This window comes from Mercenaria mercenaria, chromosome 5, assembly GCF_021730395.1.
Source record: "Mercenaria mercenaria strain notata chromosome 5, MADL_Memer_1, whole genome shotgun sequence".
In the NCBI taxonomy this organism is placed as follows: domain Eukaryota; kingdom Metazoa; phylum Mollusca; class Bivalvia; order Venerida; family Veneridae; genus Mercenaria; species Mercenaria mercenaria.
Window position 1 is genome coordinate 20590354 of NC_069365.1, and position 14570 is coordinate 20604923.

At 34.6% G+C, this 14570-nt stretch overlaps 1 protein-coding gene across 2 annotated transcripts in view; it reads right to left on the reverse strand.

The window, feature by feature from the left end:
- Nucleotides 1–14570, reverse strand: part of LOC123556589 (uncharacterized) — a 171680-nt gene that overhangs the window by 86880 nt on the left and 70230 nt on the right. For both annotated transcript variants that reach the window (XM_045347419.2, XM_045347420.2), the window contains one exon: nucleotides 6165–6192. In XM_045347419.2, the coding sequence (XP_045203354.2) occupies nucleotides 6165–6192 (28 nt within the window). The remainder of the gene's footprint in view (nucleotides 1–6164; nucleotides 6193–14570) is intronic.

Consider the following 14570-nt stretch of genomic DNA (forward strand, 5'->3'; position numbering starts at 1 on the left):
CCCACATGACCCAGTTTCGAACTTGACCTAGAGATCATTAAGACTAACATTCTGACCAAGTTTCATAACGATTGGGTCACAAATGTGGTCTCTAGAGTGTTCACAAGCTTTTCCTTTGATCTGACCGGGTGACCTAGTTTTTGACCCCATATGACCCAGTTTCGAACTTGACCTAGAGATCATCAAGACTAACATTCTGACCAAGTTTCATAAAGATTGGGTCACAAATGTGGTCTCTAGAGTGTTCACAAACTTTTCCTTTGATCTGACCTACTGACCTAGTTTTTGACCCTACATGACCCAGTTTCGAACCTGACCTAGAGATCATCAAGACTAACATTCTGACCAAGCTTCATAAAGACTGGGTCACAAATGTGCCCTGTAGTGTTCACAAGGCAAATGCTGACGGACGCTGGACAACAGACGCTGAACGACGCATGCCGGACAATGACTGGTCACAACAGCTCACCTTGAGCACTTCGTGCTCTGGTAGCTAAAAATCATTGACTGTAAAACCCATAAAAAATGGTGCAACTAGGTTTTATACCAGTCATCCTAAAATATATTACATATAAAGCTCAACAACAATATAAGAGAATAGTCCAGAAAACTTTTAAGATTTTACTGCTGTGAAGTTTTATGTAAGTCTGCAGTCTTAGATGAGACAAACATTTTATCTCCCATAGTAAGGGGAAACAAATGTTGCAAAAACCATCAGCAATTTACAGGAAGACATGTAGTATCACTACATGTATATGTAAGCAACAGTCAGATAAATGTGTCCTCAATGTAATACAATTTATATTAAATGAAACTTTTACTGTAAACAAGGAAACAGATGGTGCTCCACACATAATATTCCTCGTCATGTACAATTTCAGCAATATGCAAAACACACAACATAATTGTTTGCAGAAATCTATTCTTACACAGAATCACTGAAAATTTCAAAGTAATAAATACACTATTTCACATTCACCAGATTCAGTACTTATACATCCATCAAGTTTAATAATCTAATCCCTTGGATAAATAAAACATTTTCAAAGGACAGATTGACATAAAAGCATTTTACACTCCATCCATATTCTCTTTTCAAAGGGATAGCAATCTAAATAGCCAAGAGTGATAAAAAAAATTGTTGACACTATATAATATCATATCCTTCTATTGTCATTATTGTACATTCCAGTGCGTAACATTTACATAATCCCCATAATCCATCAAGTTCCGCTACATTGTGTCGCCACCCAGGGGAACATTCTCACCAATACTGCGACCAGCGTGTGGTCGACCTGTTGCCACATTCAAAAAATTTTCCATACCACCGGGTCGAGCCCATCGAAATTGTTCTACCATATGAAAGTATCTTCCTTTTACTTAAATCTAATCAAGCGTTCATTAGCGACTTCATATTTACTCCACTTGATACACTCCTTTCACAGATGTAACAATAATTCAGTATATCTCATTACCACCAACTGTAACATTAAAAAGTCTTTTCATACTTTTAATTAAAATTAGTCGAAGTCCAAAATGTAGAACTTAGACTTTGCATCAGTGTTCAGGTCATGACTTTCCATACTTTTTAATTATTCATAAATTTCCTGTATCATTCTTTTATTAAATATAAAGTTTCAAGAGGTATCTGCATAAAATCTTCCTTTGCAACATATTTTTTTCAACTTCATCAACAAAATGCATGTTATAATTTCCTCAAAACACTTTCCTATACCATAATTAATAATTAACATTAATTTCCAGCAAAAGGAAGGAGGCTGCACTCCATTATTATCAAAGACAACAACACTTCAAAAGCAAAAGATGACTAAGCTTTTCATTTTCAGCAAAAGAGAAAACATTTCTAAGACAAACAACAAGATAGGCTGCATCAGTATACCAAGAGAATGGAGAATAACTGAGGCCCAATCTGAAGAGGTCAAAGACCAGTAACACTGTAGCTAGCAGATAACCTAAACTAACACTTGAGAGAAAAGCTGAAACTCTGAACCAACTGGTCACCTGTATAGATCAAACATAGACCTGGAATAAACAGACACTTGACATATGAAAATATGCCCTACCCTGTAATCACTGAAAAACAATGCCTAATAAACAATGAGATAAACATAATGTCTCACTGGATACAGGTGAACCAAAGGTCATGATACAAGAATATTTAAAACAATCTTAGTAATTTCTTTAGGTATCATCATCAGATTCCTAACATACTAGATGTTGCTTAAAAGATTTATAATGTTGTCCAAATACTATTTCTGATCCAAATGTATTTGTCGTTGTAGCTGCCATCTTTAACTGGATGCTTTTGTGTATAGCATTTTTGACACAAGTTGATTCCAGATTTACACCATCATTGATTGGCTGCTTCTTTATACACCATCTACTGTTACATCATTTCTATTGGCTACTTTTTCTACTGTATCCACTGTTACATACACTCTGACTGGTTGCTTCTTCAAACTACATCTACAGTTACATACACTCTGACTGGTTGCTTCTTCAAACTACATCTACAGTTACATCAACTTTGACTGGCTGCTTCTTCAAAGTCTGATTGGCTGCTTCTTCAAACTAAATCTACAGTTACATCAACTCTACTATTACATTAACTCTTTCTTTTTCTGTATTTTAAAGGGATTTCGAGTCAAAGTCATATGCTGACCTTTTCTAGCTTTTGATAGTGAAGGAAGATCACAGGTGTCCCTCCAGGCATTTTCAGGCATATGCTGGTATTACCCTAAATTTCCAAAAGATTATCCGAATTTATATCTTGAAAATATATGATAATGCCTCTTAGCCCATCATAGAAGCCTGGTACATATATGCTTCTACCAGATAAAGCTACGCAGGGCCAGGAAACCAGAGGAATTTTTAACTGTGTATGCCAAAACAGTGTAATAAACTGGCCACTTGTATCATCAATGGTACTGATTCCATTTGTTAGTAATTCCATCAGCAGAAAATTGTGATATTATACCTGCTCTGCTACTGTCTAGATTGTAATACTATATAGTTGTTCTGCTACTGTCTAGATTGTGACATAACTTGCTCTGCTACTGTCTAGATTGTGACATAACTTAGTTTATACTTATTTGTTTTAGCTCGATTATGATGAAAGCTTCAAGCTTACTGGAACCACTCTCGAGTCCGCTTCCTGGAAAAACCAGTACTGGTGTCATATGAGAAGTCATGGTCCTGACCCCAGTGGGGCTCGAACCCATGACCCCTGGATTGAGTGGCCAACACCTTATCCACTAGACCACCACTCCCTTTAGCAGACATAAATATAGCTCAGTGGTTTGCACACTGGCCTTCCAATCCTGAGGTCTGGGGTTCAATCCCCGGCAGCTACTCGGGAATTTTCAGAAACGCTTTTCAGTGTTTCCCACCCAACTGGAGGTGTACTGGTCAGGAACCCAGGCAATCCTTGCGTGTATCAGTGCTATACACTGGGCATGTTAAAGAACTAGGCTGTCTATTCGCAACAAGCTAGGCTAAGTTAGCCGGACAAGCCTGTATCTGATTTCTGATCTCTCTGTCATGGGGGCTTTGTCTCAGTCTGTCCCTCTGGTCAGATCGCTCTGTGTCTGCACTAGTAGAGAATGAACTATGCGCCCTGTGTGGCTGCATTTGAACTATGTAAAGCGCCTTTGAACGTGAAATTGGTCATGAAAAGGGTGCTATACAAATCTGGTATAATAATAATAATAATAATAATAATAATAATAACTTGCTCTGCTACTGTCAAGATTGTGACATTATACCTGCTCGGCTACTATCTATATTGTGACATTATACATTTTCTGCCACTGTTTTACAAACAAACACAGATTTTACAAACAAACCACTTTACTATAACAGACAGGGAAATTTTACAGGCTGTATTTACATAATAAGATTTTTTGGCCAATTTGATCTTGTCAAGTCTTATTTTCACAATTTATGATATCAAGTAACAATTATGACAAAAAACAAACAATGTTTGGGCACCTCCTGGTACCTGCAAGTTCAATGTTCTAATATAACCCTTCAGTAAACCCACATTCAGCATTAAATCATGCAGAAAACAAAAAACTTTAGTTATTTTATCTGGCAAAAAGAAGATAAGAGAAATCATACTTGGGGTATTAATCATGTTTTCTTATAAATGAGGCAATAATGAAGTTCATATCTCTATGATAAGGAACAATTTTTCAGTTTTTATGGAGAAAAACACATCATAATTGGCACCTGTATGGGGCTATGTAAACATAGGATACCTGTAAAATATATTTATTAAAGGTTCACAGGTGGGTGGGGGCTGAACTAAGCATCTTGCTAAGCAAAAGAATCCTGATGTTCCTATAGTTCTATTTTATAAACCATTTACCCATTCAAACTTTGGACAGCTTGAAGGATTGTCACTGAAAGTACTTTAACAAAAAACGTGCACAACTATAATACAAATATTATCTAACAGTAAATACTCTCTCATCATTTTTAGTTTGCATGAAAAAATAATATAAGAATGCACTGACCATACTTTTAAAGGTGTTAAATCTAACTGCAATATTAATTAATTAAAATTAAGAACTGAAACTGCAATATTTCATGTTTTTCCAACTTATATATACTCTTTATTTCCACTTTTCAGTGTCTAATGTACAGCTAAACTTTCAGATTTCATGCATTCCAGATCTATGGATGTCAATATAGAAGCTGAGCTCTGACTGAAAATAAAAGTGCCAATTTACAAAGTTATGAAATAACAATTCCAGTAATCCAAATATACTTCCACCAGCTTATATGGATTTGATTTGACAATGCAATTAAAATTTCTCCCTGAAACAACAACAATTTGCCCTATCATATAATTCACCTACCTTTGCGTATAATTCCAAAGTGGAGAAATCTTTTTTTGATGGCACTCATGGTGTTGGAAACTCTTGAACAGATTTGATGCAAAAATAATTCATTTCTATTATTTCCTAACAGTTCAAACCTAATATCACCCCTGCTTGTATTCAGATATTAAAGTATCCCTATCTTACTGCCCAAATCTTAATATGCCCACTTTTAACGCCTTTCCCGGTTTCTCAAGAGCAGTTTGTGTTCTAATCTTAATATACCCATGGATTTCAGCTGACCATCCAGAAATCCCAGCTTCAGTATTTAAATATCTAAAGCACATCTGCTTTGAATTCACTATGCATACTGCTGCTTTTGTACCAAATTCAATTAAAACTGCTTCAATTTAGACTAGTTTTGTTAGCTTAATAATGCTTTAAGAAAATGTTTTCTTTTAAATGTAAATCCAATTCCACTTATCTCATGATCTACGATCTTTAAAATGACCATAAAGTAAAACTTTAGTACAAGTAAACAAATATTACGAATGTCCACTAAATGGTCACAAAGTAAACATTATTGATTCAAGGTATGTAACTCTTGACCGTTCTATTTACAAATATAACTTACACCGTAGGTTTCAGTGTACATTTTATATTTGATAGAAAGCTCAAACTATCAAAGGAATTTTTAAATTAAATGGTTGGTCACTAGATTTAGGACTGAATAAGAAATTTATGTTTGATGTATTGGTCACTATGCGAAAATATTTACTTTAATGAAATGTCAGTTTTGGTTACATATTGTTTAGTACTGTACATCCAATGAATTTTTCATGAAACAGAACCATCGAATGAATGAATGAATGAATGAATGAATTAATTAATTAATTAATGAATTTTTCATGAAACAGAACCATCGAATGAATGAACGAATGAATGAATGAATGAATGAATGAATGAATGAACGAACGAAGGAACGAATGAACAAACAAACGAATGAATGAATGAACAAGCAAGCAAATGGATGAATGAATGCGAAGAAATGAATAAGAAAAGACAACTGAACAAACATTTGAATGAGCAAATGAGCATTAACATTTACCCTGCTGAATTTCTAAAATGGACTGGTCTATCATTCAATTTGGGCTGTACCATTTGTTATTCGAATGGGTGTTCAGAAAATTTAATGACTGAATAGCGAACAGTGCAGACCAAGATCAGACAGCACGGATGTGCAGGCTGATCTTATTGTGCACTGGTCGCAAAGGCAAAACCACTTGCCGCTAGCATTTAATTAATGAACAAGTCACTCACCTGCTTCTTCTTTCTGTGAATTCTGTGCCTGAAATAAAAGAAAGATAAAAATTCTATGATTATCAGAAACACACGTGTAACTTTCGTAGCAGGGTAAACCCGCCACCAAAAAGCATTGTGTCAAAACATTCAAAAAGCAGTACCTGAATGTCCAATTATAGTAAGATACACAGTACCTCAGAGGTCTGAAATAACAGTGAGTTTAAATCTCAAGAGTTCAGGACTTGAATTACGCAGTTCTGGAATACCTGCCTTCACAGCTTGCAGTTCTGGAATACCTGCCTTCACAGCTTATCCAAATAATTTTAAAACAAATTTTTACCCAAGAAGAGTTTTGAAAATCTTCCATGTTCAAAATGCTTTCTTTTCTTTTTCCAAATCTGATCACCAATGATATTTTCACTATCTAAAACTTCCAAATATGAATCTAATTCATGCACTCATTCAAAACATTTTTAACATACTTGCTAATATGTTTGAAAAAATAACAAACAACATCATTAGAAACCAGAATAATCTGATAAAAATGTTACAAACCTCTTGTGCTGATTTCAATAATGACAAATGAAAGAGCATGAACTATGGTATCCAAAATTTTGAAAATGTCTCGCATGCCAAAGAAGTATGAAAAGATTATTATAAAGGAGCTGTTTGATATAAAAAGCCTGCTGTTATTAGCAATGTTTGTACAAGTATATTTGCCTACGCTCTCCACCCCATACTTGTATCATTCCACTAAATGCTTGCTCTAACAAACATGACCAAGCATATTACAATTTTGTGTGCCACTCAAGTTCCAGAATTTAACACTGAATACTTTTAATCTGCTTTTTAATTGAAGATTTTAACAAAACTTTACATGGAGTTGTAATTGAAAAAAGCTGAATTGCAATAAAATATACAGTAACATATTCTTCCTTTTTTTTATTTCTTATTTCACCATTCATTTTCTATATTTGCCTTTAACGATACATGTTAATTAACTAGAAAATTATCTTACAATGTGTTACAAGTAGAAACCATTTGTCACTATCATGTATATTGCTGCAAATGACAGAATTGTTAATGTCTATTGACAAAATAACTCAGTATAATGCTGTGTGTGTGTGTTCGGGTTTAACGTCTTTTTCAACAATTTTTCAGTCATATAAACGACAGTGTCTACTTGTAGCAGTGAGCACAATGCCCAACTTTATAGTGCTGTCTCACTGGAATATCACGCCGTAGACACGTGACATGATACCCAACCAAGTCACATTATACTGACACCAGGCTGACTAGTCCTAGCACTACCCTCTAAATACTGACGCCAAGCGAGGAAGTAACTAGTACCATTTTTTACATCTTTGGTATGACGCGGCCGGGGATCGAACCCACGACCTCCCGCACTCGAAGCGGCAGTATAATGGTAATGTTTGCCTTGTTAAGTTTAGTAACAACATAATTGGTATATTAAGAGTGAATTTATATAGATTTTGTGTAAAATATATTCCTATAATTGATACTTTCCGAAGGCTTTCAAATTTTCTGATGATGTTCCAAAAATTCCAAAATGACTAAAGACACATGTGTCAAAACAGGATCATAACATGGAGATAGGTTCCTTCCCTTACGAATTAGAAAATTAATACTGCCCACTGTTTAAATCTGTCATTTTTGTCACCAAATAAATAAAATATTGCCAATTACTGCTTCAAAAAGACAGCTCCAGCAAAACTGAACACCACAGACCCCCCAAAATATATCACCCTTCAGTTCATTCATTAAGACATAATTCCACCATTTATTTCTCTCTCGCTTAATTGACCTTGTAATTGATTACAAAGGTAGATAATTTAATTAAAACTTCTTGCTACTTGAACTTACACAAAGGTGTCCATTTTAAAACTTTGTAACCTGATATGGTGAGTTTATGCCAAATTAGCTTCATCTTGTTTTAGAGTATATAGGTTATAATTTGAGATGAACTCAGTGAAATTTTAAAGATAACATTTTTGTACCTATAGTGTGATGAAAAAATGTTGCAAAAACATGTTTTTTTTTTGAGTGCATAACTGAGATATATGCTATTTCAAAGGGAAGTAATCATAACTAGTTTCTTTGTGAAAACAACAATCCTACTAACCTCCCTTATTTACAAATTCCAGTAAAAAAATATAAAAAATAAGGAAATTGGTATACAAATAATGCATGTAAATTATTAAAATCAGTTAAAGCCAATACATTCTCTTTATTTAGTCTCATCTCATACAAATTTACTACTTAATGAGCTTACCATGCCAGTTTTCTTTCTTGCTGGTGTCGTAACATTTAGCAGCGTTGTGAAAGGTTTTGTCTTCAGTAAGTAACATAAACTATCCATTGTCACAAAATCTTTTAGAAGTCAGCTTTATGTTATTATATCCGTTTTCATCAGATCTTTCATCAAATGCCCATTACACTATCCATAATTTCACATTTTTAACTGCAGTTTATATTAATTAAATAAGTCTCAATAAATGTATTCCTCTTTTATTGCAACATTGTTAATACTGTTTATCTCTTATTAATTGACTGTCAATTTCTTGTAAATCAAAATATCTTGACAGTGAACAAAAATGTAACACCCTAAAAAGTTGAAACAGTTACATCATTTTTAACATGCAATGTCAAAATCGTGTAAAAATGATGTGACATTTACGTCTTATATCTTGTCAAACGATCTCAATACCATGTAATTACAGGTAATAACAAGATAACAGGAAACATAACGCTATTCTTGTGTTCCTTATTAAACTTTCTACATGTTTTGACAACTGTGTAACATCATTATTCATTCAAGATATTCTTGTTTTTTATACAAAAAAATATTGAAAAAGCAAAAAAATAGAAATCCGTTTAAAGATGAAAAACTGCCCACAAAATATCCTATAACGAAAGTGATATCCATATAATATGTACCTCAAAAACTATTATATTTGCATAAGATTGTTTGAAGTTATATCATCGACCACTTTGAACCTGTATAAATATCAAACGATATCAAACAGGCAGGTTTCACTCATACATAGATACGCAACTATTCCTTATTAGTCATTTTCTTCTTTCATGTTAGCGAAATAGAACTTGGATTAACCGAGAAGTAGTTCACAAAGTAATCTTCAAAATTGTCTACTTTCATCTCTATTTTGGAGTCACGGGGTGACTTAAATCAAAGTTGAGAATAGGTCATATAAATTTCAAAACAAAAATAAACAATGAACCAGATTTTTTCCTATACATGTTTCGCATAAATTATTCAAACACTTTGTTATTTAAATCAGAAATAAAAATGCCATTCAAAGCTAAAATAAAAAAGATATTTAAAGTTAAAATAAAAAGCATTTCTTAAAAAAAAAACGGAAACCAATCCCTATACTATTTAGCTAAAGCACGTGTAAAATCCTCCACATATCCTTTAGTCTGATGCAATAACTGCAACGTTTCATTCTGCATGTGTGCATGAACTAACTTTTTTTTATTTAGCCCCCTGTAATTTGGGACTTTATGGTCCCATAAGCATAGTGCAAGTCCTCAACACAGTAACTGTAGTTTTTTTGTCCATTTTTTTGTAAAAAAGCTGTTATAAATGATTTTTCCATTCAACAGCAATCAAGGTGTTTAACTGTAAACTTTGATTACTAAAGATAACAATGATCCACTGTTTAAACAATCACTGTTAACAAAGACAGTTCTGTTATTTTAATTACACCCAGATTTAAATATTACCTAAAATCACAACTTTTTCATGCACTGGTTTGACATTTTTCACACAGGCTTTTACTCAATCTGAGTCCATTGTTGGAGTCCAAAATCACCTGATGTGGGGTGACTTTCAGGCCTAAAAATGGTCACTTAGTTTATTTAGTTTATTGTCTCATCCAATATACATGTTAACATCACAATATACAACTATGGCACATATTATATTACATGTTAATGGCTGTTCAATACTGAACTATATGAGACAGTAATAAAAAACAAAAACAACAAATTAAAAATCTATATATATCACAGAATTATATATATTATTATTATCTATTACATTCATGATGATGACCAGAACCATATCAGGCACCCAACTGGCAACCGAAAATGTATAGTATTAAAACATTATCAAATGAGGTGTCCTGATACAGACCTGGCCAGCATCCTAAATGTAAAGGTGTATTTAGCATGAGATCATTACAAAAATTGAAACAAAATTGCAAATTTACAAGATAAAAGTTATATAGCCATTGCTAATCCAATTATTAAGAACTGCCATAAAATTAACATATAATAAGAGACTGATAACTGTAAATTGGAGCACTAGTGCGCATATAAAAAACATTTTAAAAGATCGAATATCACCTCTGGTCAGACCAGAAGAGAACTGATTAGCAATGACTATATAAACTCTAATAAAAGATTTACACACATACATTAAAACAATTTACATTTCTGTTATGATACACATACACTTATGTTTCTTAAGATTTGTGGCCTGCTGTGATAAGGTCATAGGCATAGCATCTGTTTATGTTTTAATTTTTTTAAAAATTGTATATCTTCTACAGTTGGTGCAATTTAACACTTTTAATTATACAGTGATTAACTTAAAAAGGTACTGCTTCCAGCAGTATAGATCTTGACTGGATGCTGGGGCGGTAAACATAGGCTTGATTGGAAACAAGAGCTCGTAGAACACATAATGCCCCCCTTGATGCATTCAGTAATTGCACAAGGAACAGAAATTATTTGGTCACTGTACACAAAAGTTCTACTGTTCTGGGTTAATGAGACCTTGACCTTTGACCTACTGATCTCAAAATCAATAGGGGTCATCTGCTGATCATGATCAACCTCCCTATCAAGTTTCTTGATCCTAGGCCCAAGCGTTCTCAAGTTATCATCCTGAAACCATTTAACTGTTCAGAGTCACTGAGACCTTGACCTTTCACCTCAAAATCAATAGGGTCATCTGCTGGTCATGATTAACATCCCTATCAACTTTCATGATCCTACGCCTGTGCATTCTTGAGTTATCACCCAGATAACTGTTTCTGGTCACTGTGACCTTGACCTTTGACCAACTGGCCTCAAAATCAATAGGGATCATCTACTGGCTATGACCAATCTATCTTATCAATTTCATGATCCTAGGCCAAAGCGTTCTTGAGTTACCATTCGGAAACCAATTAACAGTTCCGGGTTACTGTGACCTTAACCTTTGACCTACTGATCTCAAAATCAATAGGGATCATCTGCTGGATATGACAAACCTCCCTATCAACTTTCATAATCCTAGACCCAAGCATTCTCTAGTTTTCATCCGGAAACCACTTAACTGTACCTGGTCACTGTGACCTTGACCTTTGACCTACTGACCTCAAAATCAAAAGGGGTCATTTGCTGGTTATGATCAATCTCCCAATCAACTTTCCTTATCCTAGGCCCAAGCATTCTTAAGTTATCATCTGGAAACCGTTTAACTATTCAGGGTCAGTGACCTTGACCTTTGACCTACTGATCTCAAAATCAATAGTGGTCATCTCCTGGTTATGACCAACCTCCCTTTTAACTTTCATGATCCTAGGCCCAAACTTTCTTGAGTTATCATCCGAAAAGGGATTGGTCTACATACAGACCAACAGACCGGCCGACATCTGCAAAACAGTATACCCCTCCTTCTTCAAAGGGGTGGGGGGTGGGGGAAGAGTGGGGCTTAATAAGTTGTACAATCCATTCATGGTTGACTACACACAAGAAATAAGAAACCTGAGTTGTAGTACCTTATCAACAGTGATCCTGCATTTTATACCAGTACCAACAGACAACTTCCCCACATGCATACATAAAAGTAGACAAACAGTGTCAGATGAAACTTTTTTTTTATCATTTATACAATACATCATACTGTTGGAAAAACCAAATTCAGGCTACAGACCAATAATTCATTTAATTTTTTATTACTCAGTTTTTGTTTAAGAGTAAACTTAGGGGAAACACCTGAGCAGTTTGAAAAACAAGAGCTGTCTATAAGACAGTATACTTGATTATTTGACTCATTCTAAGTGGAACAAAGTCCATAACTTTACAAAACTTATGTAATTATTCTATTATACCTTATGACAATGTAAACTTTTTTAAGGAAATGATAACAACTTGCATGCACAACTTCAAACACATTTTCTAATACAAATAATGGCCACAACTTGAATTAATTTCCAAATCAAGAAAAGGGCAATAACTTGAATTGATTTCAACCAAGAGTTATCTAAATTAGGTATGAAAGTGTAACTGATGAGAAAAAAAAAGGCCTTGTGTGAAGTTTCAGTATAACAAAAACAGTTTTAACAAAGTTGTATGTAAAACTTTAATAACTTAACTCTTAACTTAATAATTTAACTGTTAAGTTAAAAAAGGAAAATAATTCCTGTTTGTTGACTTAGAGCATTGTGTGAAGTTTCAATCCAGTATTATATTTGTTACTGAGATACAGCTTGATAGTATGTAAACCAAATTTTCCAAGCAGGAAAAGGACCATAACTGGCATTAAACTGAACCATACACAAAGTTACCTAACTTAGTTTTTTTTTATTAGGTTTGATAACTGGTAAGTCTTGTGTAAAGTTCTAATCAAATACATGCAATGGTTACTGCGATATGACCGTGCAAACAAAATTTTGAACAAGGTGCGATGCCCAAGCTAACATTAATGTCCAGGTGAATAGAATAACTAGAGAAGCTTAACCTTTACTCTGCTAAATTTCAACTAGAAATACATTCTGCATGCCCATGGGAAGAATGTCAAGCCCGCCAGCAGCTTTGGCCTCTAAGTGTGACCTTGATTTTAGACCTAGGGACCTGGTTCTTGCGCATGACACTCCGTCTCATAATGGTGAAAATTCATGCCATGTTACATCAAAATCCCACCATGCATGAAGAAGAAATGCTCTGCATAAACTTTAATTTGACCTTTGACCTCCAACTGTGACCTTGACCTTTGAGATAGGAACATGGGGTTTGTACATGACACTCCCTCTCATTGAGGTTAACATTCATGCCAAATATAAACAAGATTGGTCCATGCATGTCAAAGTTATGGTCCGTACAAACTTCAATTTGACCTTTGACCTCCAACTGTGACCTTGACCTTTGAGATAGGAACATGGGATTTGTGCATGACACTCTTTCTCAATGAGGTAAACATTCACGCCAAATATAAGGGCATTTTTCAAAAAAAAGTTATGGTCCAGACAAAATCGGATGGATGCATGCACATACACCGACCCGCCAAAAGTGGCGACTATATCGAGCTCACCGCAAGCGGGCTCGACAAAAACGGACTGGTTCATCATTCAATATGGGCAGTACCATTTATTATTTGATGGGGCATTCACTGAAAATGTACTGACTGAATTACAAAGCGAACAGTACAAACCAAAATTAGTCTGCACGGGTGTGTAGGTTGATCTTGGTCTGCACTCACCACAAAGGCAGAATCACTTGCTGCCAGCAGGCTAAAGGTTAATATAGGCAACAATAATCTGCATAATCATGTCTTGTGATCCAACTGCAGAATAATATGGGAGGGTTGCGCACATTTACTGACGCCAACAAGGGAACACTCCACTAAATTTTCATGTAAGTTCATGTGCTCCTTCACAACGAAAATCAACAATTTCAAAATAGAAAACTGATCAATATGGACCTATAACAAGAAGTTTTTATGTGTCAAATATCTGAAATAATACAAAGTAATATCCAATATTGGAAATATGTGAACAACTTTGTTGATAAGATATTGAAACTAGGTCACCATATTATACGCCTTCCTCAGTATGTCCTATTTCCACCAAGTAACTTTTCTAACAATTGTGCCACTATCTAGGTGCATTCCTCATTTATCCCCTATATATCAAATGAATCTCATTGTTTTTATCCTTAAATTTATAAAACAGCCATCATAAACTTTTATGATAACCAGAGGGGGTCTCTTCTTAATACTTTAATGTGAAATATTGTTTGATTTTTCTTATACGGACTTAGAAAATCTAATAACGAACAAGAGTGTTTGTCAAAACAAGGGACTATCTATGTTTAGGATGACGTAAAGAATCTCAGTACATCTCCCCTCGTGCAGGTGTCGTCAAGTTTAGAAGGAATCTTAACTATGTATAGCAGCAGTATTCTGTATCTCTGTCCAACACCATAATAAATAGAATGATTTAACTGGGTGTGAGCCATGGAGGATGTGCTCTCTTGTTGGTTAGACATCTTCCCTAACTGGTTTCGTTCAACAGTTGTGAACTTCTTCAGAGGACTTGACCATAACCACTACAAGTTCAGTTTGCATTATGTGCAGTGTGATGCTGCGTACTGCTTATTCTCTCTGGTGCCGGT